This window comes from Notechis scutatus, chromosome 2 (genome assembly GCF_049901735.1).
Source record: "Notechis scutatus isolate UNSWTSFEM ecotype Mainland chromosome 2, rNotScu1.2, whole genome shotgun sequence".
Classification (NCBI taxonomy): domain Eukaryota; kingdom Metazoa; phylum Chordata; class Lepidosauria; order Squamata; family Elapidae; genus Notechis; species Notechis scutatus.
In genome coordinates this window covers 229,610,350-229,637,294 of record NC_142010.1, presented here as the reverse complement: position 1 = coordinate 229,637,294, position 26,945 = coordinate 229,610,350, and the positions used below count along the sequence as shown (strand labels likewise).

General features: G+C 37.3%; 1 protein-coding gene across 2 annotated transcripts in view; it reads left to right on the top strand.

Annotated features, from left to right (window-relative positions):
• The window catches only part of RASA1 (RAS p21 protein activator 1), a 61,265-nt gene extending 38,550 nt beyond the window's left edge, over positions 1 to 22,715 (top strand). The window contains exons 13-25 of one of the 2 annotated variants that reach the window (XM_087958204.1): positions 89 to 166; positions 3,580 to 3,737; positions 3,982 to 4,058; positions 6,815 to 6,987; positions 8,720 to 8,879; positions 9,065 to 9,207; positions 11,052 to 11,167; positions 13,322 to 13,408; positions 14,325 to 14,392; positions 15,035 to 15,123; positions 17,420 to 17,497; positions 18,242 to 18,376; positions 21,916 to 22,715. In XM_087958204.1, coding sequence (XP_087814330.1) covers positions 89 to 166; positions 3,580 to 3,737; positions 3,982 to 4,058; positions 6,815 to 6,987; positions 8,720 to 8,879; positions 9,065 to 9,207; positions 11,052 to 11,167; positions 13,322 to 13,408; positions 14,325 to 14,392; positions 15,035 to 15,123; positions 17,420 to 17,497; positions 18,242 to 18,376; positions 21,916 to 21,999 — 1,446 coding nt within the window. In that variant the 3' untranslated portion in view covers positions 22,000 to 22,715. The remainder of the gene's footprint in view (positions 1 to 88; positions 167 to 3,579; positions 3,738 to 3,981; positions 4,059 to 6,814; positions 6,988 to 8,719; positions 8,880 to 9,064; positions 9,208 to 11,051; positions 11,168 to 13,321; positions 13,409 to 14,324; positions 14,393 to 15,034; positions 15,124 to 17,419; positions 17,498 to 18,241; positions 18,377 to 21,915) is intronic. The other variant, XM_087958205.1, reaches the window with a different exon arrangement.
• Positions 22,716 to 26,945: the final 4,230 nt, after the last annotated feature.

Sequence of the window (26,945 nt, the reverse complement as noted above, 5' to 3'; positions counted from 1 at the left end):
TGTCTGTAATCCTGCACCCAGCTATGGACATATAAAAGTTTGCACTGCATAGGTAGGAACTGCTGATCTGAGATATTCTTACCTACAGGACTGGATGAAAGTGTTGCAAACTTTTTGCAATTTACGAAAAACAAGTTCGGGAACATCTAATAAGCGCTTGCGCCAGGTACTGTGTTCTCACTGAAACTGAAATGTTTTTTGATTGAACTAATGTATTACTTGTATAAAGTAAAGGAGTTATAAATTTTTTTAGAATAATCATAGTGTCTCCTTTATCATGTACTTTAAACAAATTAAAGATTGAAATAAACATGAAATAAATGGAGTTAATTTTAATAACACAATTACTGCTTTGCTTTTAATAATTTTTAACTTCATTTTTAATAATGAAGTCAAAGTCAATAGGCGAGTCATGAATTAGTCTACTAACCAAATTCTAAGAAAAAGCTGTTATATAATCAATTATGATGTTGGCGTTTTTCTTATAGATTGCTCTATAATGCTAATGGAACAACATATATCCATGGTAGTATGGGATGTCATTTAGTGTATTTTATGTCTAATTATAGTGGGATTATCATTAGGACTACATATTGAGAATATAATCTGAGAACTAAGTATATTCTTCTCTGAAAACTAATTGTTTCGCCTAAATTAGACATTTTTATCGAGAAGCCAACCCCAAAAGTGTATATTATTGTAATAATTGTATATCTTTTATTGGGTTACTTTTTTCTTCCAAAAATTCTTGAGAATTATAAATAATAAATAGCAAATTGTACTGATTACATCTTAATGTTTGATAGAACAATTAACATTTAGATCAGTGGTTCCCAAACTTTTTCAGTCAACCACCCCCTTGGTGCTACAAACTCATAATCAGTGCCAGGGGTGGGATTCAAATTTCTTAATCAGTTCTGGGCGTGGCCTAATTTGTGGGTGTGCCGTGGTGGTCATGTGACTGGGTGTGGCTTGCTGGTTGGGCATAGCTTGGTGGTCATGTGACTGGTGGGTGTGGCCTGGTGGCCATGTGACTGACAAACCAAATACAAGTGGTCCTCGCTTAATGGCCGGTTGCTTAGCAAGTTTTCTAAGTTATGACTGACATCCCCAGAGCTACTTGACCTGTTTTTGGAATTTTGACACATACTCCCTTCTAACCCTGCTGGAACAGGTGGTTGGACTAGATATCTCATTCCCTCCCTCCCTCCCTCCCTCCCTCCCTCCCTCTTTCTTTCTTTCTTTCTTTCTTTCTTTCTTTCTTTCTTTCTTTCTTTCTTTCTTTCTTTCTTTCTTTCTTTCTTTCTTTCTTTCTTTCTTTCTTTCTGTCCCTTCCTTCCATCCCCCTCTTTCTTTGCCTATTCCTTTCTCTCTCCCTTTTTCTTTCCCTTTTCTTTCTTTACTTTCTTGTCTCTTCCTCTCTCTCTCTTTCCCTCTCTTTCTCTCTATCCCTTCCCTCACCCCTTCACTCTCTCCTCCTAAGCTAAGAGACCCACCTGAAACACACACACACACACACACACACACTCTTCCAACAAGGTAGAGAGAGCATCCAGCAGCGTTGCTTGTGACGAGTCTCACGCCTGGTCCTGCATTGCCTGGAAAAGCCGGCAGGCAAGGCTTCCAGGTCCAATAACAGGGCCACAGGCGGGATTTCCACCCCTCCCTCTTTTGGGGAAAGGGCTGGGAACTTCAAGTGAGGCTGCAGCCTCCCCCACTACAGGAGCCGCAGGAGAAGTGAGTTGCAGGAAAAGTGAACTAGCCCACCCTGACTGTCTCACCTTTTCCTCTGCCACTAGCCGCGGCAGGAAGGTAAGTTTGTAGGCAGTCGGGAAAGCCCAAACCACAGTGGTTTCACAACGGTCTACAAACTTACCATCCTCCTGTGGCTGGTGGCAGAGGGAAAGGTGAGCAGTCAGGGCAGACCTGTCACTGCTTGGCTCCCTGCCAGCCTGCATCTCGTCAGCTGCTGGGGCTCGCAGGTTGCGGGTGCTGAGGGGGCGTGAGGGAGGCAACCAGGAAGCATGAGGTTTATGCCGCCTGCATCACCCCTCTGCCAGCCGCCCCTCCAAGTGTTTTAGCCGAGTGCGGGCTGCCGTTATGCAAGCTCCATGGGTGGAAGATCCACTCTCGCAAGGCTTGACTCGCATCATTCTCACAGCGGCGGCCCGCATTTAGCCAAAGTGCACAGGTTGGCGGGTGGCAGAGGGAAGGGGCGGCAAGCAAGGGGTAATGCGGGAGGCATAACATCATGCTCCATGGTCTCCTCCCCCACCCCTGCCCCTAGCAGGCAAGGCCCAGCAGCTGTGGAGAATCCAGGTGGGACCCAAGTGACAACAGGTCAGCCCTGGCTTGCCTTCCTCTTGGCCACCAGCAAGCCAGGCAATTGGGGTGGGGGGGAAGCTGAATTGCGCCCTGCGAGGGGCCCACTTTCAGCACTCCTCTGCCACCTCCCTTGCCTCTTATCACCCCCCTAAGTCATCCCACCGCCCCCCAGGGAGCAGTACTGCCCACTTTGGGAGCCACTGATTTAGATGTTACTCTTTCTTCCAATTTTATACGTGACAGTCATTATAAATTCTTTTAATCATAAAAATAGTGTTTTATGATTAAATATTAACTTTCTTATAGGATTGCTGTACTTTCTTTCAAAAGGCTGTATGTGTCTGCACAGAGCAAACTTTTATGAATTACAGAGAGGTTTAAATAGAGGTTGGTGCTTATGCCTTCCACATTCTATGATATTTCTTTCTGCCCCAGGGAGTGGCACGGTGATCTTCCTCTTCAACTTTCTACTAATTCCTGCATTAGTAGCAATGTAGCATATTTTATAGAAGATTGTTGCATTCCATGGAGTTTGATGGTTTTCTGAATTTATTTTGCAATAGGTGGTTTGCCCCACCTGATCCCTGTCAATAATTAAACACGTGTCCCTTTTATTATTGCTCTGGGTTCTGATTGTCTTTATCCATGTAGAGGGTGAATTTTCCTGCCTGCCATTCTTTCCTCAGTCTGTGCTAAGCTTGTGGAATAGCTCCTTTTGGCTGCTACAGGAGCGGCCTGGTGGAGAGGCAAGGGTGCGCATGGGGCACTTTCAACTGCTAAAGAAGGGGCCCGTTGGAGAAGCAAGACATGTGGGACATTCCTTTGAATAGAAGCAGCTCAGTGGCTGGGCGAGGCGCATGGTAGGAAAATTAAGACACCCCTCGAAAAGATGGCCTAGCCATTTTTTCAGGGGTCTAAAAAAAATAAGGCCCTGTCTTGTTTTCTAAGAAACATGGTAGTTTCTCTAAATTTGCCCTATGCAGGCACAAATCCAGTCAATAATTTTGCACTTTTATTCTTATTTTATTTTTGCAGTGTGTAAATTCTATCCAGACATTTTTCTGTTTTCTTTACCAGCATTAGATAGATATGAAAGAAAATACAATAACATTCAAATTAAATCTATTATGTTTTAGCTCTTAATGTGGTATTAATATAATTAATATATCAGTAGATATAATAATTTATACACAATTTTGTATACTTCATAATTTTCATAAAATAAAATTTAAAATTCTGTTGCAATTTTTCTAGGTCAGCAGTCTTATATTGCATGTTGAAGAAGCCCATACACTTCCAGCAAAGCATTTTACTAATCCTTACTGTAATATATCCCTGAATAGTGTTCAGGTGGCAAAAACCCATGTACGAGAAGGACAGAACCCTGTGTGGTCAGAGGAGTTCGTGTTTGAGTAAGTTTCATGCTAATTCTATTACATGGGGCAGAGATGTTTGCCAACAAACTGAATAGATATTTTTTTTAAAAAAAACTACTTTAAAATGGAATTAGAAATCAGACAGTTTTATAGTATGTAGCTTTATTTCATTTTTTAACCAATATGACTGTAATGAAAATGCCAATGACTTTCTGGCATTTTGATGTTCAGTGTGATGGTAGAATACAAATATTAATCTGATTTTTCTTTTTTTCCCCAGTGATCTTTCTTCTGATATCAACAGATTTGAAATAAATCTTAGTAATAAAACAAAGAAGAGTAAAGATCCAGATATATGTAAGTTTGGTATTTAAAAAAAATATAGAATTTATCAAAAAAGAAAATGACTCTTTTCCCCAGTTAAATAAAAAAAATTCACATAACTTACAGCTGCTTTTTTCCCTTTTTGATAATATCTTTCTTAGCACATAATTTATTGTAAATTTCATTGTTGTTGATTCTTCATCTTTTGTAGTCATTTCAGCAGTAATTTCAGTTCATAGAAATACTTTGAAAACAAGAGAGGATGGTGGCCATTATGTATTCTCATTTCAAATGGTCTTCAAATGATTTCTGATTTCCAACAGGCACTTAGGGAATTCTTCAACAACTCTATAGGCAGGTGAATTGAGGATCTAGTATGCTGCTGATATGATGCAGCATCTCAGGCCCTTGACAAAGTTGTTCCCAGATAACCTCTGTGGATTAGCTAATCTCTGTTAGCTCCTTGGTTCTTTGAGGAACTTTGGCAGATGAAACAACAAAGGCAACGTCTGGAATGCAGGTAGAATATAACAAAGATTGAGTTTAACCAAGAAAGAGTATGTGCCCAACTTTGAGCCTACTCTGTGATGATAATAAAGGAGAAATATGTATTCTATTTATTTATCTATTTTTTATTATTCCATTATATGAGTTAAAATAAAAATTAATTACAAAATTGCAAAGTAAAAAAACACCACTGGCCAAACAATGTAAACTCGGATCTCTACCATAACCAAAAAGCAGGTCCTTGCACTGCCTCTGGGTCTCAGGGCCAGAACTAAGTCTTAGGATCTCATGAAAGGCCAGCTGGGCCATGGCCATCCTGATCTCCAGAGGTAGAATGTTCCACAAGTTGAATGCTCTAGGTTAGGGTTAGGGAATATATTCTAGGATCTGCCAACCAATATTCTTTGGCCAATGGGACCTGAAGCATATTTATTCTTCCTGTCCGATTGAATGGCAAAAATAACTGGGGAGAGATGGTCCCTCAAGTAACCTGGTCCTAAGCCGGGAAGGACTTTTAAGATAACAGCCAGCACCATGACTTACACTAGGAAGCAGACTGACAACCAATGCAGCTCATGAAGCGCTGCTGCATTTTGCACCAGCTGAAGCTTCTGAATGCTCTTCAAGGGCAATCCCATGTAGAGCACATTGCAGTAGTCCAGATGAGAGTGACTATTTACAGCCCCCTTCCCCCCCACACACACAACTCAAAGGTTTACCAAAGCCCTCCTAGCCAGGAATTTTGAGTCCAGGAGGACCGCCCCAAAAAAAAAAAAAAAAAAATTATGCACTAGAACTGTCCATACTCATTTCTTGAAGAAAATAAAGATGGGGAAAAAATTAGGAAGTAAAATTGAAGGCAAAATTTGGGGGATGAAAACTCAATCTCATTAGTCTTACATACCAGCTCTACTTTCTCGTAGGACATGTTTTCAGTTTTGTGTCAGAGAGGTTGTAAAACAAAAGGAATATTCTTTCATATCAGTTGTCTTGCAACATAACAAACACTGTGATCAGAATTTTTGATAGGAATAAGTTTGATAATAATAATAATAATAAGAGCATATCAAGCAAACACAGATGGGTATTTTAAACATTTTTATTGCGAAGAATAAAACATGAAGCAAACATGATTCTTTTTTATTTACATCAGCAAAATAACTTGCAGCTCTGCACTGGAAGTACATGAAAGGGGAATAGCACAAAAGATAATTCATAAGTAAAAATTGTAATAGATCCTGTTTTATTCAAATGTAACTACGTCTTTAGAAATAGTACAAATATGAAATATCCACTACACTTCAGAAACTGGGTAATTTAAACAGATGTAATAATAAAGTTATATGTTCTGAGACTGATGTAAGAGGAGATAAAATGTCTAGTATATAGGTAAACTTGAAAAAAAGAACATTTAAATTTGAACATCTTTGTATTTTAAGAAAGTAAATCTTTTTGTACTTTTCTCCGTGAGAAAATGATTTGATGCAACAGTGTTCAGGAAGAATGATCCTGATAAATACTTTGTTATTTGCATTTGTAGATAATCAGGCCTTTTGTCAGGCCCAAGCACAAGAACAACACAGCAAAATTGAATTGAATCCAATCCTTTATTTGCTAACACTTAAAGAGACAGAATTTTGCCAAAGTGAAGCTAAGCTTTTAATCTAATAGATATATCCTGAGATTCTTGGGTGTGGCTACCCTCAACCTCTTCCCTTCCCTTCCCCATCCACGTTAGGACTGCACAGTTTCTTAATCTGAATCTCTGTCTGGTAAAGCTTTTTGTTGCTAAAACTCTTATTTACTGCTCCTCTAGGTGCATATTCCATTACATATTCTTAGAAATTGGAATGATTTTTTCTATATAACAGCGAAAATGATTGTGTAATCGATGCTAAATTATGCTACAGTTAATCCTACTGGAAAATTGTTTAAAAAATTTTTTCAGACTCAGGGATGAAATAATTCGTATGTTGTTATATGTTTAAAACATTAGGGTGAGAATGAAGTCAAGTATAATATTCTAACATACAGAGAATCTTGTTATATCTTTCACACCAAACTTGAATATCAGCCCATACATTTGTGAACTCCTACACCCTCCACCCCCGGTTAGCCAATGCCACTGTGATTTCCTGGTCCATCTAGGTCCTAACTAAGCCTTACCTCTAAAACTTCTAGCCCAAATAAGGTTGGCCAGGAATTGCACCTTTTGAAATGTCAGTTAGTTATAGCAGAATTGCAAAAAGCTAACTATAATCTGTAATGTTATATATTTCAAGTATTTATGCGATGCCAGTTGAACCGACTGCAGAAAGGACAAGCAACTGATGAATGGTTTCAACTCAGTTCACATGTACCCCTGAAAGGTATTGAACCAGGCTCTTTGCGTGTGCGAGCACGATATTCTATGGAGAAAATAATGCCTGAAGAAGAATACAGTGAATTTAAAGAGGTATTGAAATAATGTGATTTCAGTAGCATTTTGAAAAACATTTTAAAAAGTTTCTTGTCAATATAAGAAAACTAATTTTGGGGGGTCTTTCTACAAGAACTACATAAATATATACATTGGAGGAATATGAAAGAGAACAAACACTGGAAAGAACTTATTGTCCCAAAGACGCTTTTTCAAAGGCAACTGGCCTTTGTCTTTTCTTGAAAACATTTCATTTCTCATCCAAGAGGCTTCTTCAGTTCTGACTGAATGGTGAGGAAAGGAAGGATTTGTATTATTTGCAATTATCTGGTCGTTTGCACTCTGAACGTAATTAGCTCTTTGAGAGTCACTTGGGGATTTATCTGTACCCTTAAGGTCACTTAAATCAATATGCAAATGGGTGTGGAACCTTCCTGGAACTGCTAAAAAGAGAGCAGATAGGTTGTGTCCTTTCACTGTCCTTTGAAGGAAAAAAGTTGCCTTTGAAAAAGCACCTTTGGGACAACCATGACCTGGATGATTGAGAATCTCCACAGATGAAAGGACTTACTATAAAACAAAGTTTGGAACTTCATGAGAAACATAGTAACTCCAACCATTTCACCACTAGCCTTTTGTTTAAATGCCTTTCAAACTGGAGATTACTAGAGTAAGAATTATATATGCAGATATAGATTCCATAATGGATTAAACAAGAATTACAACAACAAAAATAATTGGTGAAGGCTAAACTTTATTATGGTCTATGTACCTATTTACCTATTAAATTGTTGGAATAATAAAAACATATCAAAAATTAGGGAAAGATTCTAAGGAAAAGGACAGTATTTGAAGTGCTTGTACAGAATCAAGATCACCTATTAGGATACATGTATGTGTCAATTACATTCAGTAGAGAAACAGAACAAATAAAAATTGTATGATAAACTGGACGCAAAACTTAAAAGAAACAGTCCCCATACAACAATGGGAAGAACTTTGGAACACATCTATACAATTTTCTCAAGCTGTATCTTAAGAGAAAACTGATACAAAATATTTTGTAGATGGTATACAGCTCCATCAATAAGCATACTGTAATAAATGCTAAAAATGCCATGAGACAGAACATATTACCTAATGTGGGAGACACATAAAGAAAACTTAAAACATAGTATAAAGAAACATGCAGCTTTATTCAAATAATTTTAGAATTCAAATCTGGAAAAAAAACACTAGATGTTTTAACTAGGCATAATTCCAAGATATTTTAATAAAAACACCACAGTTTAAAAAGATAATCTTAGGGATAAACTTAACATTATCTATACTATGAGATATCTTACAAATGATAGACTGGAAATTTTAACTTGGAGAATATGCAGTAATAACAGAATTAACAGCATATATTCATAACAGAGGTTTGACCACATTTTAAAAAATGGCTTTCATATCTTCTTTGTATTATACAGCAATTAAAATATGGAGTATGGTTCTTAAGTGGGAAAAGAACTGAAATAAGAAATACATGAAAATTGTAAAATGTTTAGAAACAATGTAAATCAGTTGGAGTACAGAATATATCAGAGACGCAAAATCATATTTTAAATATTTTTTATTGTTAAAAATACAATAGCTCTTGCAGCTTCTTTCCATTCGCTAATATTCTATTTTTGTATTAACTAATTTTTGATTTGCTTGTTTTCTTCTTTTAAGAAAAAAAATGATATTTTGGTTTTATATTAAATTATTAACCTTTATTTTTCAGTTGGTACTGCAAAAAGAGTTGCATGTGGTCTATGCCTTATCTCATGTGTGTGGACAAGACCGAACATTGCTGGCTAGTATTTTACTTAAAATTTTTCTCCATGAAAAACTGGAAGCATTATTATTGCGAACGCTAAATGACAGAGAAATATGCATGGAAGGTATATTATAAATCTTTAATACTAATTCCTAAAATTAATTTTCTATGACATTCGTTTTCTCTTCCCAAAATGCCCAATCCTTTCCTTTAGAATGTCTTTTGTACCATTAACATCTCTCAGATTTTTTTAAAAAAATGCCATATATAATATTTGAACCCAGTATATAAGCACATATTTTTATTCAGATGAAGCCACTACCTTATTCCGTGCTACCACACTGGCAAGTACACTTATGGAGCAGTATATGAAAGCTACAGCTACACGGTTTGTGCATCATGCTCTAAAGGATTCTATTTTAAAGATAATGGAGAGTAAACAATCTTGTGAGGTAAGAAATGTCAGTTAATATGACTATCTAATGAATATGCACATTTTCTTTAGAAAAGACTTTTAATGTACATTTGTTTCATTTACAGCAATTTTGTATGCTATAAGCCTCTGATTGTAATGAAGATAGTAACTAAGCTAAGTGTTTTTGAGATTTTAAACTGAGATTTACCCTTATAAACTCCCAATTATATTATTTAGGTTTTAAATTGAGTTATTAATATTATATTGTAGCATTGTCAATTTTCTAAATACACTAATTTTAGAAATATAATAGAATCATATGCTAATCTAATTAGTACTTGTCTTTGAAGCACATGTTTCCAGTATTATTCCATTGTATTATTTTATCTTAGAGCAGAGATTCTTAACCTGGGGTCTACAGACCCCTTGAAAATCCTTTCCAAAGGAATATTTGAACTTGGGGGTAAAAAACATTACAGCTTTATTTTCACTACTTCTTACTAAAATTGAACTTTGCATTCAATGATAGACATATGGTACAAAGTAAATATGGCCTCTAGACTCCAAAACTTATTTTCTTTAAAAAAATGTATTTGATTTATATTGCCAACCATCACACATATACGACTCTAAGCAGTTTATAATAAAACAGATCAAACAAATAAAACACATACCGTATATACTCGAGTATAAGTCGACCCGAATATAAGCCGAGGCACCTAATTTTACACAAAAAAACCTGGGAAAACTTATTGACTCGAGTATAAGCCGAGGGTGGGAAATGCAGCAGCTACTGGTAAATTTCAAAAATAAAAATAATTAATTTGGGAAACGATCTCACTATCATGAAAGGTTTAATTGATTCACTAACCCAAAAGAAGAAGATGATGATGACAGCGGGAGGCAGGAGTCACTCTCTTCCCCTCCCTCGGAGGCCCCCTGAGTCAGGAGTCACTACCGCCGGCGCGGCCCCAGTCCCGCCGCCTCGGGAAGGGAAAGGCAAAGCGCTTTTGCTTTCCCTTCCCGGCTGGGGCTGTTGGGAGTCGCTGCCGCCGGAGCGGCCCCAGTCCCACCGCCTCGGGAAGGGAAAGGCAAAGCGCTTTTTGCCTTTCCCTTCCCGGCTGGGGCTGTTGGGAATCGCTGCCGCCGGAGGCCGCGACTCCACACCATTTTTTTTCCAGAGGGGAATCTGACTCGAGTATAAGCCGAGGGGGATTTTTTCAGCACAAAAAATGGGCTGAAAAACTAGGCTTATACTCGAGTATATACAGTAATATAAAAAACGTAGCAACCAAGGATAATAAAATAACAATCAACAAAGCCAAGTGTTGGGGTTTATCACATATCTGGGAGCCCAGGCCCATGTACAAAATCAAGTTTTAGGGTACTGCAAATGGCCAATTAGATTGGGGTTACCCTAATCTCAGATGGAATTAAGAGATTAAAAATGTTTGCTAACCTCATAACCTCACACTGTCTGAAATTATTATACCAGAAAGTGCATCATCTTGTTGTTTATTTAATGGATTAATAAAGAAGCACAATTATTAGCTATTTGTTTTTAAAAAATATTTGTATAGTTGTATTTAACCTGTACATATTTTTCCATTATAATACAGACAGTGTCTTTGTATTTTATTTGATGAAGTTAAATGCATTTTTCTGAGAAAGATTCACCAAATAGTCAAAGAGGTCAAAATGGAACAACAAAGCCAAGAATGCTTAGTTTTATGCCATTACAATCCATATGCTTCTTACTGAATTTTAAGTTTCTGTGTATTTCAATACTTAATCTTCTAATCTTAAACTGTGTGTATTGTAAACATATTTAATCTATTTCATTCAAAATAAGAATGTTAAATTTCTGGTTGTATATTTCAGTTGAATCCTTCAAAATTAGAGAAAAATGAAGATGTAAATACTAACTTAGCACATCTACTAAGTATCCTTTCAGAGCTAGTGGAAAAAATATTCATGGCTGCAGAAATACTACCTCCGTAAGTTCATCAGTATTTTCTAGAAAATCTGTTGAAATTTGGTTGTTTCAATTTTACATCCCGTCTATTGTTATGATATAGTTCTTTCTAAAAAGTTATTCCTTGGCCAAGTTCTTAGATTTTGTTCAACAGTTGAATGTTTGTGGATAAGAGTATGTCTGCATAGTAGAACCTTGGTAACATTCAAAAATTAATTTCCTTGGTTTTCACCTGAATCTTGATTATGATGTATTGAACTGGAAGTCTGAAGTCACTATTTCTACTATAAACTTGGATAATTCCCTTTTTACAATCCTATAATCCCTTAATTTGGGGTAAAGTCAGAGCCACTGGATGGAGCTGAGCATTTAATAGCTGGATGCCCTTCCTGACGCCATATGGAGTTTGCAACAGATATGTTTTTCTTTGTGCATTGGGAAAGAAACATCTGCTGCTACCTAGGATTGAGTTCTCAACAGTCCCAGTGGGAGGCAAAAATCTTCACTAGTAGGCCACCATGCTGCCAACATTACTATAAACTTGAATGAACACTTAGAAAGTTCTTATATTTTTTTTAAATTATGAATCTTTCAGTTATTCAGCTGATACCTAAAAGTAAAATTTCTGTGTACCGTGTTTCTCCAACAATACGGCCTCCACCAATAGGAAGGCCCAGCATGTGTTTTGGGCATAAAATCAAATTAAGCCCCTCCCCCCAAATTTAGGCCTATTTTAAAATATGCAAAATAAGGGGAAGGGCGGGAGACTTGCCGTTAGGAGCGCCTGGCGGGCGAATTCCTCGCCACCAGCCGCTCCTAGCAGGCGATCATGGCCAAGCACAAAGAGCTCCCTACTCCCACCTTTGCTGCAGACACCTTTGGCACCGCCGCTGTTGCTTTCCCTTCTGCCCATTACGCCGCCACGTTTGGAGCTGCCGCTTCCGTGATTGGGCGCGGTCGCCATTTGGAGCTCCAAGCGCGGAGTGGCAGCTCAAACATGACGCGGGCGATCTTTTTATTTTGGTCATGCGAAGTTCAGAGCAAGCAAGAGAGGGAGACCGCGATGCCTTGCTAAAGAGCTTTCGCCTTTCCCTCCTTGCAGCGCGCATGCGTCCCAAGCAACACTCTGCCCGAAGAGTCGTCCTACTGCCTTCACTCTCGTCAATTACACGACTCCGCCCTCCCTCCGTCTCACCCTCCTGCGCTTTGGGCATCTCCGTGTGATCGCGACCCTGTCCTTTCCACCTGGCGCCCTTGCTGCTTTCTGGCTCTTTAGCACCGGCTTCATGTTTGGAGCACTGCCGCTGTTTGGAGCTCCAAGCGGCGGCGGAAGCTCCAAATGCGGAACCTCAAACATGACGGTGGGCGATCTTTTTATTTTGGTCAGCTCGCTCTGAACTTCGCGCGGACCAAAATAAAAGATGCCCACCGTCATGTTTGGAGGTTCACATTGAGCTCGCCGCTTGGAGCTCGCAAGTGCTCAAACAAGCCCGTTGCTAAAAGCAAAGCAAGATGCCAGTCGCGATCTGATACTGAGCACGGAATGAGACGGAGAGCGAGAATCGCGATGAGTGCGCAGAGTGGGGCGGCGCAGTTGAACATGCGCAGAGAGAAAGCTCTTTTGCAGGCATCGTGATCTCCTCTTGCTGCTCTGAACTGCTTGTGGACAAATAAAGATCGCCGCCGTCATGTTGAGCTGCCACTTCCGCGTTGGAGCAAATGGCGAGCGCCCATCACGGAAGCGGCAGCTCCAAACGTGGCGGCGTAATGGGCAGAAGGGAAAGCAACAGCGGCGGTGCCAAAGGTGTCTGCAGCAAAGGTGGCAGTAGGGAGCTCTCTGTGCTTGGCCATGATCGCCTGCTAGGAGCGGCTGGTGGCGAGATGCTGGGGGAATTAAGTCACCCCCGAAAAGACGGCCTAGCCGTTTTTCGGGGCTCAAAAAAAAATAAGGCCCGGCCTTATTATGTGAGAAACACGGTAGTATATATTTATTGAGTCAGATGTATTTTATTTCATTCAACTTTCCTTTTAAAATACTTTTTAAAGTATTTTTAAAATACTACTATTGATTGTAGAAAATATGAAATATCAGGAATGTTAGTTATCTATAATTTTGGAATACTTAATTATTATAAAACTTACATGTGTTATTATCCCTATTGTGTTATTTGAATAGGACGCTGAGGTATATTTATGGTTGCTTACAAAAATCTGTTCAGAGCAAGTGGCCAGCCAATACAACCATGAGGACAAGAGTAGTTAGGTAAGATATTTTCATTATTATTTTTGCTTTGTTGCTGTTATATGCTGTAATTGAGAAATTCACCTTCACGTTTTATTTTTCAGCTATCTTTGAAAAGATACACTGTTTTAAAACTTTGAAAATGCACGCTATTCAGCTTTCATAGTTACAAAAAATCACTTTTCACAAATTACACAACAGTACATCATATTTAGATAAAACATTGCACATGCAGAAAAAATACTATTAAAACTTGAGAGAAAAATATTAGTTGGGTAACTAGGAAAGTAATTCCTACATCCCAATTAGGAAATACGCCTTTGTAACTGTTTTTTGCAAAAAGATGCTGGTATAAGTGCTCTCAAACATGAATGTATATAACATGACTGCAAAGGTAAATCCCTATTATTATTGGTAGTTCACTTATCCATTCTATAACATAATATGTTATGAAACAAGACCTCATCAGAAAACTATGAGAGTGAGAAAGAAAGAAATTAATATACCAGATTTTATCTCTTTGTTCCTTATCTTGTTGAGACTGTTGATATGTATATTTAACTACTTGTTAAACAGTACATTACTACACTACATATATGAAATGACTATTTGCACGCCTATATATTATATAATTTTATTGATACTTATTGAATTTTACATTGATAGGGTGACATAGGCATTTTAACTTGAAAAATTTAGGACTTTTGAAAAATCTTTTCTATCATTCTGTCAATCGGTAATGAATATTTTACGAAGTATTAGATGTAGGTGTTGAAAGAATAATTTCTCTGCTTTAGAATAATGGTTGAAAAACTGAACTGTTGCATATACAAGAACAATGAGATAAATGGGTTAATCTTATGTGCATCTTAATAATTTCACAATGTTTTGTTCATTCATTTCAAACATCAACATATTCTTGTGTCTATAATTTCAGTGGCTTTGTTTTCCTTCGGCTGATCTGCCCTGCTATTCTAAATCCAAGGATGTTTAATATCATCTCAGGTGAATATATTGGATAGTAATTAACTCATATTTAGCATTAGGACAACAATGCCTATTTAGTTTCAAATGCAGTCATGAAAACAAATGCTGTTGCTTGGTTAAATAGGCTTGAGTGCTTTTTTTAAGTGTATAATTCTTATTAGAAATGTCAGTAATAAAATGAGAATGAGAGTATATGGATCTGGTGCACTCAACATGTGTTTAATACTGCTAAATTTCTCTAACAGTTTTCCTTTCAACGTTTTATTTTTTTTAAATAAAGTAAGTTTATATTGCTATTCAATAATTGACTTTAACTTGTTTTGAGAGGGTTAAATACTAGGATGATAATGACAAATATGCAGTTGTATAGTTATTTGATATATTTCCTAAACAACTAGTTGGCCAATTTTTTTCCTTTAAAGAAATTTTAGAAAAGGAGAAACTGCCAGAATTTACTGTCCTTAAGATTTCTATATTATCAGTGTCTTAGGAAAGAAGGTGCTATGGTTTATGAATTTCCCCCTTCAAAAGGCTCATCAGTTAACCACTCGAATCAGGAGCAACTTAGCTAATTTAATGTGGCTTAGAAGGAACTTGACTTAGTTGGCTTGCTATAAATTATTGTAATATTGGTTGTAATTTTCAAACTGTTCGTTACAGATTCTCCTTCTCCGACTGCAGCAAGAACATTGACGCTGGTTGCTAAATCTGTGCAGAATTTGGCAAATCTTGTTGAGTTTGGAGCTAAGGTAAACATAATTGGTTCATTATATGCTCATCGAGAAAATACAAGCAAACTGCCTATTCTAATTGCTGTATACATTGCATGCAGATAGTACCATAGTTAATCATCAGGAAAAGGATCACCTAACATCCTATGTCCACATATCATACTGTATTTCCCCGAAAATAAGTCTTATTTTCTTTTAAGTTTCTAAATAAGCACTAGGGCTTATTTTTTGGGTGTCTCATTTTGAGTGCCACCGCAGCAAGGTGGGAGAATGGAGCTATCTGACACACACATCCGCTTACTTTAAGGCCCCTCATGTCTTCATGCCCTGACAACTGCTTTGTGGGAGCAACACCAACATCCATGTTTAGCAGCAGCCCCCGTGGCCACTGACCCACTTTCAGTGCTGGCGCACCTCAGGAGGAAGCTGAGCAACACTCCAATGTGGTTGTGAGGTGGGGAGGGAATGGAAGACGAATTTTTGATTCAGGCTCTGCTGCTGACTTGTAAGGAACAGCTTTTACATTTACACACGCTATCTCCCAGGGGGTCTTGTAGGGTGAGCCCCTTAGCTTCTTTTCTCCACTGCTTCAGCCCAGCCAAGCCCTCCATCCAGCAGCTAAGGATGAGGGGCTTCCCCGCCTCTCCATGAGGCCTCTCAGGAGACACGGCATGCAAATTAAAATAAAGCACTGTGAGCACTTACTGTTTGTCCCCCCTCCTCTCTCTCTTTCTCCCCCTCTCCCTCCTTGGAAACTGTATGGGGGAAGGGCCATCAAGGGGACGCTGGCAAGATACTCCTGGGGAAGGATGAAGTGGCCCTACTGCCAGAGCCCAGGTGCTGCTGCTGACTTGGGAGGAGCGGCTTTTACATTTGCATGATGTTTCTCCTGAACGGTCTTATGAAGAGGCGGGCAAGCTCCTCATCCTTAGCTGCATGGCTTCTCCCTCCCTTTCTCCTTTGCTTCAGCCCAGCCTAGCCCTCCATCTTCCTCCAAGGAGGAAGGCCAGGTTCAAAGGGGATGGGAGGGTCGGGACAAATCTGAAACAGACCCTTCCTTCTGTGCCAGGTTCCCGCAAGCAAGCCTGGGGAGCAGCCAGTAAAGAGGCAGACCTCGAGCAACCGTTCTCCCTTTCCCTCCTTCTCCTTCCTGAAAAGCCCCATCATCACTGCCCCACCATCTGTCTTTGCTTGTGGAGTGTGTGGTGGAGCTGGAGGACTAGGTTGGATGGTGGGGGCGAGTGTGCAGGGGCCACGGCATGGCACCACCTGCTCCCTGCCACCTGCCTTGCCTCACCTCTCGACAGCAGCACCAACAGTTGGAGGCACGGGGGTGAGGAGGGCACATAATCTGGCCCATTGCTAAATGAGTGGTTATAACTTGAAGATTACCTGTACTAGTTGCAGAACCTAGAACCTAGCCTTGGCCAGCTGTCTGACTAAATGATATAGTCATGCATATTGGTTTGTTTTTTTTTAAGTATACTCTAGCTATTCTAGAGAATGGCCACTGGAAATGGTTTTGGATCCATAACTTACCTCATTCCTCGCAAAGAGATGAACAGACCCTGAAACAATTAGCACATGTTTTTGATCATGTTTTCTTTTCTTGATTGGGGATTCTCAATAATTAAGAAACATTAATATGATAAAAATCACATCATTAATCATACTTTTAAATTCTAAGAATCTGAAATTTGATTGAATATGCGAATTTTGAAAACCTAAATTTGATTGAATATGCGAATTTTGAAAACCTTTGTATTATCTCAAATCTTACCAAGTATAAAAACAAAGTCAGAAACAGAACTCTGACTCTATTTTCAGTTTTGATTGTTACATGTGGGGATTTTCTTGATAGCAATTTAGTAATTTGAACTGATGCAGAATGCCCATTCATATGTATTCATCTGCACTGGTTAGATAGGTTATCACTTTGTTTCTCTGTCCATTTTGAAGGGCTGTAACATTTTTCACAATTTAAAAATTTCCTTTTAAAGGCCAATTATGAATTTCCCTTGTCAGTTCTGGTCAGTTGCTTTGCTAACTGCAAATAGGATGAGATTTAGTAAATCTCATAAAGGAACCTCACTACCCTTGTTACCATTTTACAAAGTATATAAAACATGTGTGACTTAGCCTTTTGTCATGTGAATCTTTTGATGTGATTTTCATTAAATGTAGAAAAGGGATATTAAAATATTGTAATTAATTATGCTGCTCTGGGAGTTCATGTAGAAATCAAAATTTAAAACTATTGCACTCATTACAATATATAGGTATAGAATAAAGATAGCAACTTATTTAATTTTAGGAACCTTATATGGAAGGTGTAAATCCATTTATCAAGAGTAACAAACACAGGATGATCATGTTTTTGGATGAACTTGGGGTAAGAACATTTATCTATACACAGCTATTAGTTTTGTAAAGATTTCCTTTATCTCCACACTGAGAACTGGGAAAATATTTTATTTCTCTAGTTCCAGAAATGTACTTCAAAGTATTAATTATTTATTCTCCAAGGCCTCATTTGTGTTTTCTGAAATGGCTTTTCTTTATTTGGCTTGTTTTTATGTGTCTTAAAGTAAATTCAATTGACTTTTTTTAATATTCAAGTGATACTGCCCCCCTATTTTATGTAGTTCATCTCCCTGCTTAATTCCTGCCTTGCTATTTTATATATTTCCATTACATCTTTGTTCATTTTTGCTTGCATAGAATATCTTCTTCCAGAGCACATTAATTCAATGTAGCTGTTTGCCATGCTCATTCACTAACGTTGGCTAAAATCATAGTTCAGCCTATTGATATTAAAAATAGGTTAAACTTTGCAAGTAAGGCCTAATATTTCTAAAATGCAGCATTGCATAGCACTTCTTACTTGAGCTTCATTCAATAATGAAATGGCATCTGTTAGTTACACAATTTTAACTCGTGATGCTTACACAGATTTTTAAAAGCACTCATCATGTTATTTAAGCCTTAAACGGCCTGTAGGTAAAGAATGATAGTGACTTTTAATCATTTTCTATATGGACAAACAATGGTATGTCAAATAATGGTAAAAAGTGAGAAAAGCCTGACTTTCTATTATTTTATAAAAGAGGATAATCTTTGTTATATTTTGTCCAAGAACATACCTGAGCTTCCAGACACTACAGAGCCCTCTAGAACTGATTTATCACGTGATCTAGCAGCCCTTCATGAGATTTGTGTGGCACATTCAGATGAACTTCGAACACTCAGTAATGAGCGAGGGGCAATGCAGGTAAGAGGTGATACCAAACATAGGCTTGTTCCAAAATATGTGAAGAATTTATTTTTGTCAGCACTTCAAGGTACACCAAACTAGGGGGCTCCTCCCCCAATATGGCTGCTGCCCAATAGGAAAGCTTTTCTTTCCTGCCGATGACCTGTTTTTGTTGGCAAATCTGGTTCTTTGGCAGTGTTGTTCCCTGGCTTTGAATGCGGGCATTTAGGAATGATCCAAGTCGATTTTTGGGCTCATCTGGGAGGGGGAATCTTGAAGATTTCAGGTCCCTGTGAGGGCAGCTGGAAAGTTATTGGTCTTTTCTCCACCTCTTCCTATCAGCAGAAAGTTCACTTTTTGAAGTTTTGCTTTGCTCTTTATCTTTATATGTTAATTGAGTTATTGAATGCTGATTGATTTCAACTGCCTGCTAGATTTTATCTTGAGGGGTTTTTTCGGCTTTTTCTTGAATCTATTTGGCTGTTATCATTAACATCTGCTTTTCCATAAGGGAAAATAGCACATGCCTCTGGATGGTGAAAGTGCTTCTCCTTGGTTTATATTTTATTGGGCATTCATTGCAGAGAATTTGTATTTTTCAGTTTGTTATTTTGTTTTTGTTTTTCCTGTTTTCTTATTTTTACATTGAGCAACAACATATTGAATTAGCGGACAGGAAGGGGTGAGACTCAGGAAAAAAAGACTGCTTGACAACATGCAATCTTTAGCTGAAAGTTTTCTTTAAAAGTTTTATGAATTCATAAAAAATTGTGGAAAACATTCAGAGGAAACTGACAATAAAAGATAGACCAGACTAGGAAACCAGTCATTCAGGCCAACATAACTTTTATTACAAGGTTATGGTAGTATAATTTTATAAATTTGAATGTGTTTTCTCCTCCATCGCTGCATCTTTGTGAGATCTAGATAAAGTCTATCTGAGGCATTTTCTCAGATTACAGTTCAGTCTTGGACATAAGGTTTTGACCATTGTTTTGTTTGTGGCTCTTCCTTCTGTTTTTTAAGGCTATTCCTTTTTCTTTTACAACTTTTCACATTTAAAACTTACTTATGTGATTTGGAGGAAAAAATTACATCTCTATATTTTTCCCCATATATTTTTATTTTATTCAGATTAAAATACAAAACACCCCCCAAAAATTTTTAAGAGACAAACTAAGAAAAAAAACAAAATCATTTTAAAAGTGCATTTAAAAAACACATTTTTACATATTATTCCCCCTAGCTGAATACGGTTTAATATATTACAACAATATTAGTTTCCACACCCCTTGCAAAACAGGCCCCCCAAAATTTAAACTATTATACTAATTCCATTTACAAATTATTTACCGTATATATTGACAAAATAGTTAATAACAATAATAATGACAAAATTAAAATTTCAAAACCTTTTAACAAATTGCTATTATAATCAACTTGTAAAATTTTTACCATGTCTTCTTAACTATTCCAAATTGTCTCAAAAATTAATACTGATTCGTTCTGGATCAAATATCCACATTTGTTTCTTAATAGCATCTCTTATCAATTGTTATCTGATTAAATAATATAATAAGTTCAATTTCCAAAGTCAATCTATCTACAGTTACTTGCTTATGACTACCACACCTTTATGAGTTGATCAAACTTTTTTTAAAAAGCTTTCAGCTAAGAATTGCATGTTATCAAACAGTCTTTTTTCGAGTATCAGCCTCATCCCTTGTCTGTAAAGTTGTTGCTCCACATAGTAGATAAAGCAGAATAAGAAAACTGACAAAGGATTGGAAGATATTTTCTGGATATTTGAATACAATATTAAAAGAAAGACTAAGAAAAATAAGCTCTAAACTTTTTATAAATTGAATTAAATACAAAATCCCTGTAGTGAATGTCCAATAAAAATGTAAATCAAGTAAAAGCACTTTCACTATCCAGAAACATGCCATGATTTTCCATTTGGAAAAAGCAGAAGTTAATAAATACAGTCAAACAAGCAGAAGTTAATAAATACAGTCAAACAAGCAGAAGTTAATAAATACAGTCAAACAAAGCAAAGGAAAAAAGCAAGAAGAATAGATAAAATCCAGCAAGGGGTTGAAATAAATAAACTTTCAGAAATAGAAAACAAAGCAAAATAAAAACTTCAAAAAGTGAAGTTAAAACCCTGTTTCCTTACGAAAACAGTCTGCTGAGAAGAAAAGGTGAAAGAAAGTTCCAGCTGCTCCCACAGGGAACTGTACTCTTCAAGATTTCCTTTCCAGGGTGAGTTCACAATCGTCCAAAAGTTGTCATGGGTAATTCCTAAGTGCTGCCATTCAAATCTTTGACAGCAAAAGGAGATCATTCAAATCTTCCTACTGGAAGCAGCCAGCTTGGAGAGTAATCTAAATTTCTATATTTTTATAGCCTTAATTTAGAAAAAGATCTTAGTATATTGTTTAACTGTAAATATATCAAAACCTCAAATCATAAAGGTAAAACATAGCAGAATAAAATGAATCCTACTTTTAGAATTTAGTATCTGAAGTGAGAATTCCTGGCTTCTGAGAAATCCTTACTTTCTTGAGAGTTTGTATTTAAAGCCGACATTTTTAAAATTGGATTAAAACATTTGCTTTGGTTGACTTTCTAAATACTATTATGCTTGATTAAGTCAGTATCATAGAATCAAATTGATCTTGTCTTTCAGTTTTCTGTGTGCCAAATACCAAAGCAGTATGATATTTAGCAAACTTGGTGTTTTCTGAATTAATTGTATTGAAAGGGTATTACGGAAAAATGTAAGCATGGTACAGCTTTCTTTTTTGGAGTCTTGGATCAGGAATGTTTAATATTCAGAGAATTCAAGTAAACTGGATATTTCTAAAGTATGAAAATATAAGAAATTATTCTGCAAGTTAAAGAAACATACTGGAGTGTATATGAAGTGAAATATAAACTGAAGATGAAAACAGAAATACAGTCTTGTGAAAAGATCAGTAAAAGTTTACTGAAAATCATGATGTAATCAATAGAATGAATTCCTATTCACTTAAGATGAATTAATCATTTACCCATCTTTTATGGGTAAAATTGGGAGGAAGCAAACTCACCAAATGTCTTTTCTGCTGCCCTCTGAAAGTCTGCTCTGGCTTTGGAGACTCTTAAGCAGCTTCAAAAGATGGCACTTAAAGACTACAGATGGTGGAATTAGCAAAGTATCATCAAATACCCTTCTGTGAAATGAGTGAACCTTTTAGCATGACTGTCTTGATTTTGTCTGTTTCAAATACAATGCATATTTGAAGTTATATCCATGATTACAAAGTGATGTTGTAAGACATTACATTTTTTATATTCATTGCATATAATCACTTGCTTTCTTTAAATGTTAAAGCTGCAGGAAAGTTATTTTGATGTACATATTCAAGCTAGAAAACTTTTAGATTGTCTTTTCCTTACTCAAAATCTAAAAGTATTCTAAAGATATTTAAATAAATAAATCACTTCTTTCAGCTTTTAAAACTTCCAGAAAGACCATGGATAATTTAACAAATTTACCTTTTTTTCAACAGCATGTACTGAAGAAGTTGCTGGCAATTACAGAACTCCTTCAACAAAAACAGAATCGGTATTCAGTGCCTAACAACATTAGGTAGCAGCTTTCTGCATGAGCTAGCATGACCAACATGACAACTTTCACCAATATCACTTCTTCTTGCTCTTGCCAAAAATAGCACACGTTTCACGTTTCCAGTGATGTGTGAACTATGCAAAAAAAAACAAAAAACAGATCTGTTGGTGACTGACTGTACCAGCAGCTTTAAGCTATCTGTGCAGGACACTTGCACTTTTGGAACCAATTTTCAGGACCTCTGAGCCTTGGTGTACAAATCACCTTCCACGAAGTAAATGCTGTGACTCTCTCTTTGAACTTTAATGTTATTTCAAACCTCCAATTGCCAAAGCGGTCTTTCAGAAACACAGACATCTGCCAATAAATTGTTTCAACAGCAAAGTATAACTGGATGAACACCTTTTACTGTAAATCACCTGGTTACTGTAATCACATTACAATTGTTCAGCCACTTTGTATTTACAGCTTCCAGAATTTGAAAGGAAATCTTTGCTGTACACTTTTATACCATTCTATTTTGTTTGTTCAGAGTTGTGCTGAAAGAAGATGCAGACTGGGTTTTGTCACCTTTATTTTTTTTATGTGCCATTTATCATTTTGAGTAATTTTTTCACCAATGACTGTATCCAGATAAATTGCAATGCTTTTTGTAAAATGTTTACAACAGTAAATTTGAATTCAGTAAATTTGTTATTGTATCAGGCACGCATGCATTCATTAAACAGTTTTATAGCATACATTCAATTTTTTTTTGTCTAATAATTCAGAATTTAGCGATATATGTTTGTATATTCATAAGTGCTGACTGAAAAAAATCCCACTTAGGGATAGTAATCCATGTATTGCCATTAATCAGTCCTTTATAGAAGAGTAAGAGGAGAAGGCTAAACAAGGACTTTTCTGAACGGAGCTGCTAAAACACCATTACTGAAAGAAAATCGTGATGGAAAGTATTCTCCTGTGACTTAGATTCATGGGATATCATAAACGCTAAGGATGACTAGATGGTGGCCACTTTAAAGTCATCTGCAACTATGCTGCCATTGTTGGCTCAAAAAATATACCACAATCCACTGCATTACTGAATTTTGAAGTCTCTGCTCTTCCTGCAAATCAAGTTACAAATAAAGCAGAAAAACACGAACGATAGTTCCAGAGAGCTGAAGCAGAGGAAGTTTAATGTAATTCATTTCAAAATAGTTCTTAAAACAATTGTGTAAATCTTTGACTTCATGTTTAGATTGTAAATGAACAAAAATATTCATGAGGGGAGTGAATATTTCTTTCCCAAGTATATATGTGTTACCTTTTCTGTCTATACATTTAAGCCATCTTGCAACCTAAACTACCTCGTATCTTTAGACAATACATGAACAGGGAAAAATAGAAAGTACAAGATCTCCATAATGGCCAGTGCTAGGATAGCAAGCCTTAGACTGATAAGAATCTTACCTGCTTCAGAAGGCCTTTTGAAAAAGCTTAGATGTTTTTGTGCAAAAAAACAGATGTGCACTTAAGTTGATTAGGACTTCCCCAAACAGGTATGCCTATTTCATTTAATTAAAGCTATCTGTAAAGTGGTATCCTGGAGCAGCATACTTCTCCCACATTCCTATTTTTCTGAGCTTTGTATATATATGGGAAGCATTCTTTTAAAAAACATGAGGGGATAAGTGATACACCCTGAATGATTTATTTGAAAACTTGCCACCTTCCCAGAAAAGCCAAGCAAGCTGAGGTGATCAGTGGGATGGGGTAGATTTTGTGTGACCATACTCTTAAAATCTCAAAATATTTCCACTAGCTCTCAAATGTTGGGAAACCTTGGATTGAGAAATCTAAAGTGATTCTAAACTATTAAAAGTTCAGTGGGTTGTAAGACATTAAATATCAGCTCAGAATACTTTGTACAGCTGATATTTATGTGTTCCTATAAATATATCTCCAATCACTAATGGAAGTAAATAGGATAATTACAGCAGTATTTCTAATTGGGGTGTCCTTTTTAATTAAAACATTTCCCATGCTCCTTCACTGAGCTAAAATGCCCAGATCAAACCTAGACAATATGTGTGCGTGTGTGTGTGTGTGTGTGTGTGTAGGTCTAGGTGTGTTCGGGTCTTTTTCCGTATAAGATTAAGAGTATCTTGGTGACGTTTCGGCGAGGTTCCACTCGCCATCCTCAGGCTGGTGCTTTCGGGTTCGTGCCAGTGCAAGCAGTGCAATCTGCTTGCACTGGCACAAAGTCGAAAGCACCAGCCTGAGGATGGCGAGTGGGACCTCGCCGAAACGTCGCCAAGATACTCTTAATCTTATACGGGAAAAGACCCGAACACACCTAGACCTACATACCTGTACCCGTGAAAATCTATGAAAACATATATATGTATGTATGTATGTATGTATGTATGTATGTATGTATGTATGTATGTATGGTATTCAGCTTTGTTCGGGTATTTTCCCACGTCACTATTCACTCAAGTCCCGATAAAACTCTCGAAATCATCAAAAATAAATACCAACCACCCAAACACCTCATGGAACTAACAGAACACTGCTTAACCAACACATATTTCATATACACAGGACAAAGATACAAGCAAATCGAAGGAGCCCCTATGGGATCACCACTGTCACCCGTCATTGCAAACCTGTTCATGGAAGAATTCGAATCCAGAGCCCTAGCCAATGCCACCCACAAACCCAAACTATGGTTAAGATACATATTGATGACACATTAGTTATTTGGCCCCATGGAAAAGAAAACCTAAACAATTTCCTAACACACCTAAACAGCACACACCCCAAAATCAAGTTCACCATGGAAACGGAAACAAACAAACAACTACCATTCCTAGATGTATTAATCTACAAAAAAACAGGTGGCACACTAGGACACACCATATACCAGAAGAAAACACACACCAACCGCTACCTCAATGCCCAATCCCACTACCACCCAGCACAGATAAACTCCGTGGCCAAAACACTAATTGCCAGAACCAAATGCCTGGCAGACAAGACACACATAAAGACTGAACTATGCAGCCTGACTAAAATACTGACAGCCAACGGCTTCCACAAAAGCAAAATCATCGGCTTGATCCACAAAAACACACTGAGACATAATAGAGACCCAGAAGATGAACAGACCTATGGAACAGCTGTCCTGCCCTACATAAGAGGTACTACAGACAAAATTAGTAAGATACTACACAGACATCACATCAAGACTGCCTTCAAAACAGACAGAAAAATAGCAGCCATCCTCAGAAACCCCAAAGACAAAATTGACCTGGAAAACCAAGGCATATACGAAGTCCCCTGTGCATCATGCCCGGCCACATACATTGGACAGACCAATAGAAGAATAAGCACCCGCCTGGATGAACACAAAAATGCAGTCAAAAAGCTGGAACACACTTCCTCACTAGTCCAACACATGGAAGCCACAGGTCATAGCATCAACTTCAATGGCACCAAACCCTAGCCACTATAGAAAATCCCAGCCACAGAATCATCAGAGAAGCCATAGAGATTGAAAAAAGACCAGAAAGCATGAACAGAAGAGATGATTCCACCAGGCTGTCAATCATTTGGAAGCCTGCACTCACAAACAAAAAAATCTCCACACCACAAGCCAGGCAAACACCTGGGCACAAACAGATCCCCCCTGATACCTCCAGCTCAAACACATCCCAACCAGGCACCCAGATGAAACCCAGCTTCCTAACTAATGATAGCCGTCCATTTACCCGAAGCCAAGCTGCACTAAAGACCTCCAATAAAGTAACACAATGCTGCCAGCCAATCAAGATACAAAAAGAGCCAAAAAACAGACAGAAGATATTAGAGACACCAATCAAGCAGAACACAGCAAACTCCGAGACCAATAAACACAGACCAAGACTCCCAACCAATCAGGATGAAGAAAAAACCATTCTGGCACAGCAATAGGCTGCCCCAAATTTAAATCTGAAACCACTGTAAAAGTCTGACTCACAGACGGACACAATACAGAAGCCTGATGATGGCAGATGAGATTCTGCTGAAACGTTGCTACAACTTTAAAAGCACAACTATAATGACGTGGGAAAATACCCGAACAAAGCTGAAGGCCATACATACATACATACATACATATATATATATAAATACACACACACACATATATATACATATATATACATATATGTGTGTGTGTGTATATATATACATATATACATATATACATATATACATACATACATACATACACACATACATACATATATACATATACATATATATATCTGCTTTATATATAAATTCTTCTATTCCCCAGTTATATACTTAGCATTAAATACAACTTGCTGACTTTACTACTAGGTCAATGCAAACCTTTCATTTGGAGATTAAACTTGATTCTCTAAATCAGCAACTCCATGCATGCTTTATAAAGAGTTCAGCATTCACATATTGTGAAACATTCCCATAGCTGTTTCCAAAGTATACACAATAAGCAGGAGATTTAACTTGCAGCCCTTGGAACACAAAAATATTTGCCTGGGATGTTAGAGAAAGGTTTTGCTAAACATAGCTGATATTTTCTGCTGAAGCAAAGATTGTACTAGAATAATTAAGTAGCTTTTAAAGTCTTGTATATCAGACTTTCTGAGAGCAATTAATTAGGTGCATATCTTTGTAAAAAATAAAATTTAAATATACTAAGAATTTCAAATTCATTGCATGGCATCATCCTGAGATTATTTCATGATTAGTGCTACCTGAAGACAATTATGGAGCTATAAGGTATTTGTACAGGCCCTTTGAATGTAGCTATGTTCATATCTTCTCTGGACATAGTTATTACAGTTGGTTGATGGCCAATTCTCAATGAAAAGAAGCAGTGACAAGCCTTGTTCATTGTGAAGTCATATTAATGCCACTTAAGCAAGTTCAAGTATTGCAGTCACTTTGTAAAAAAAA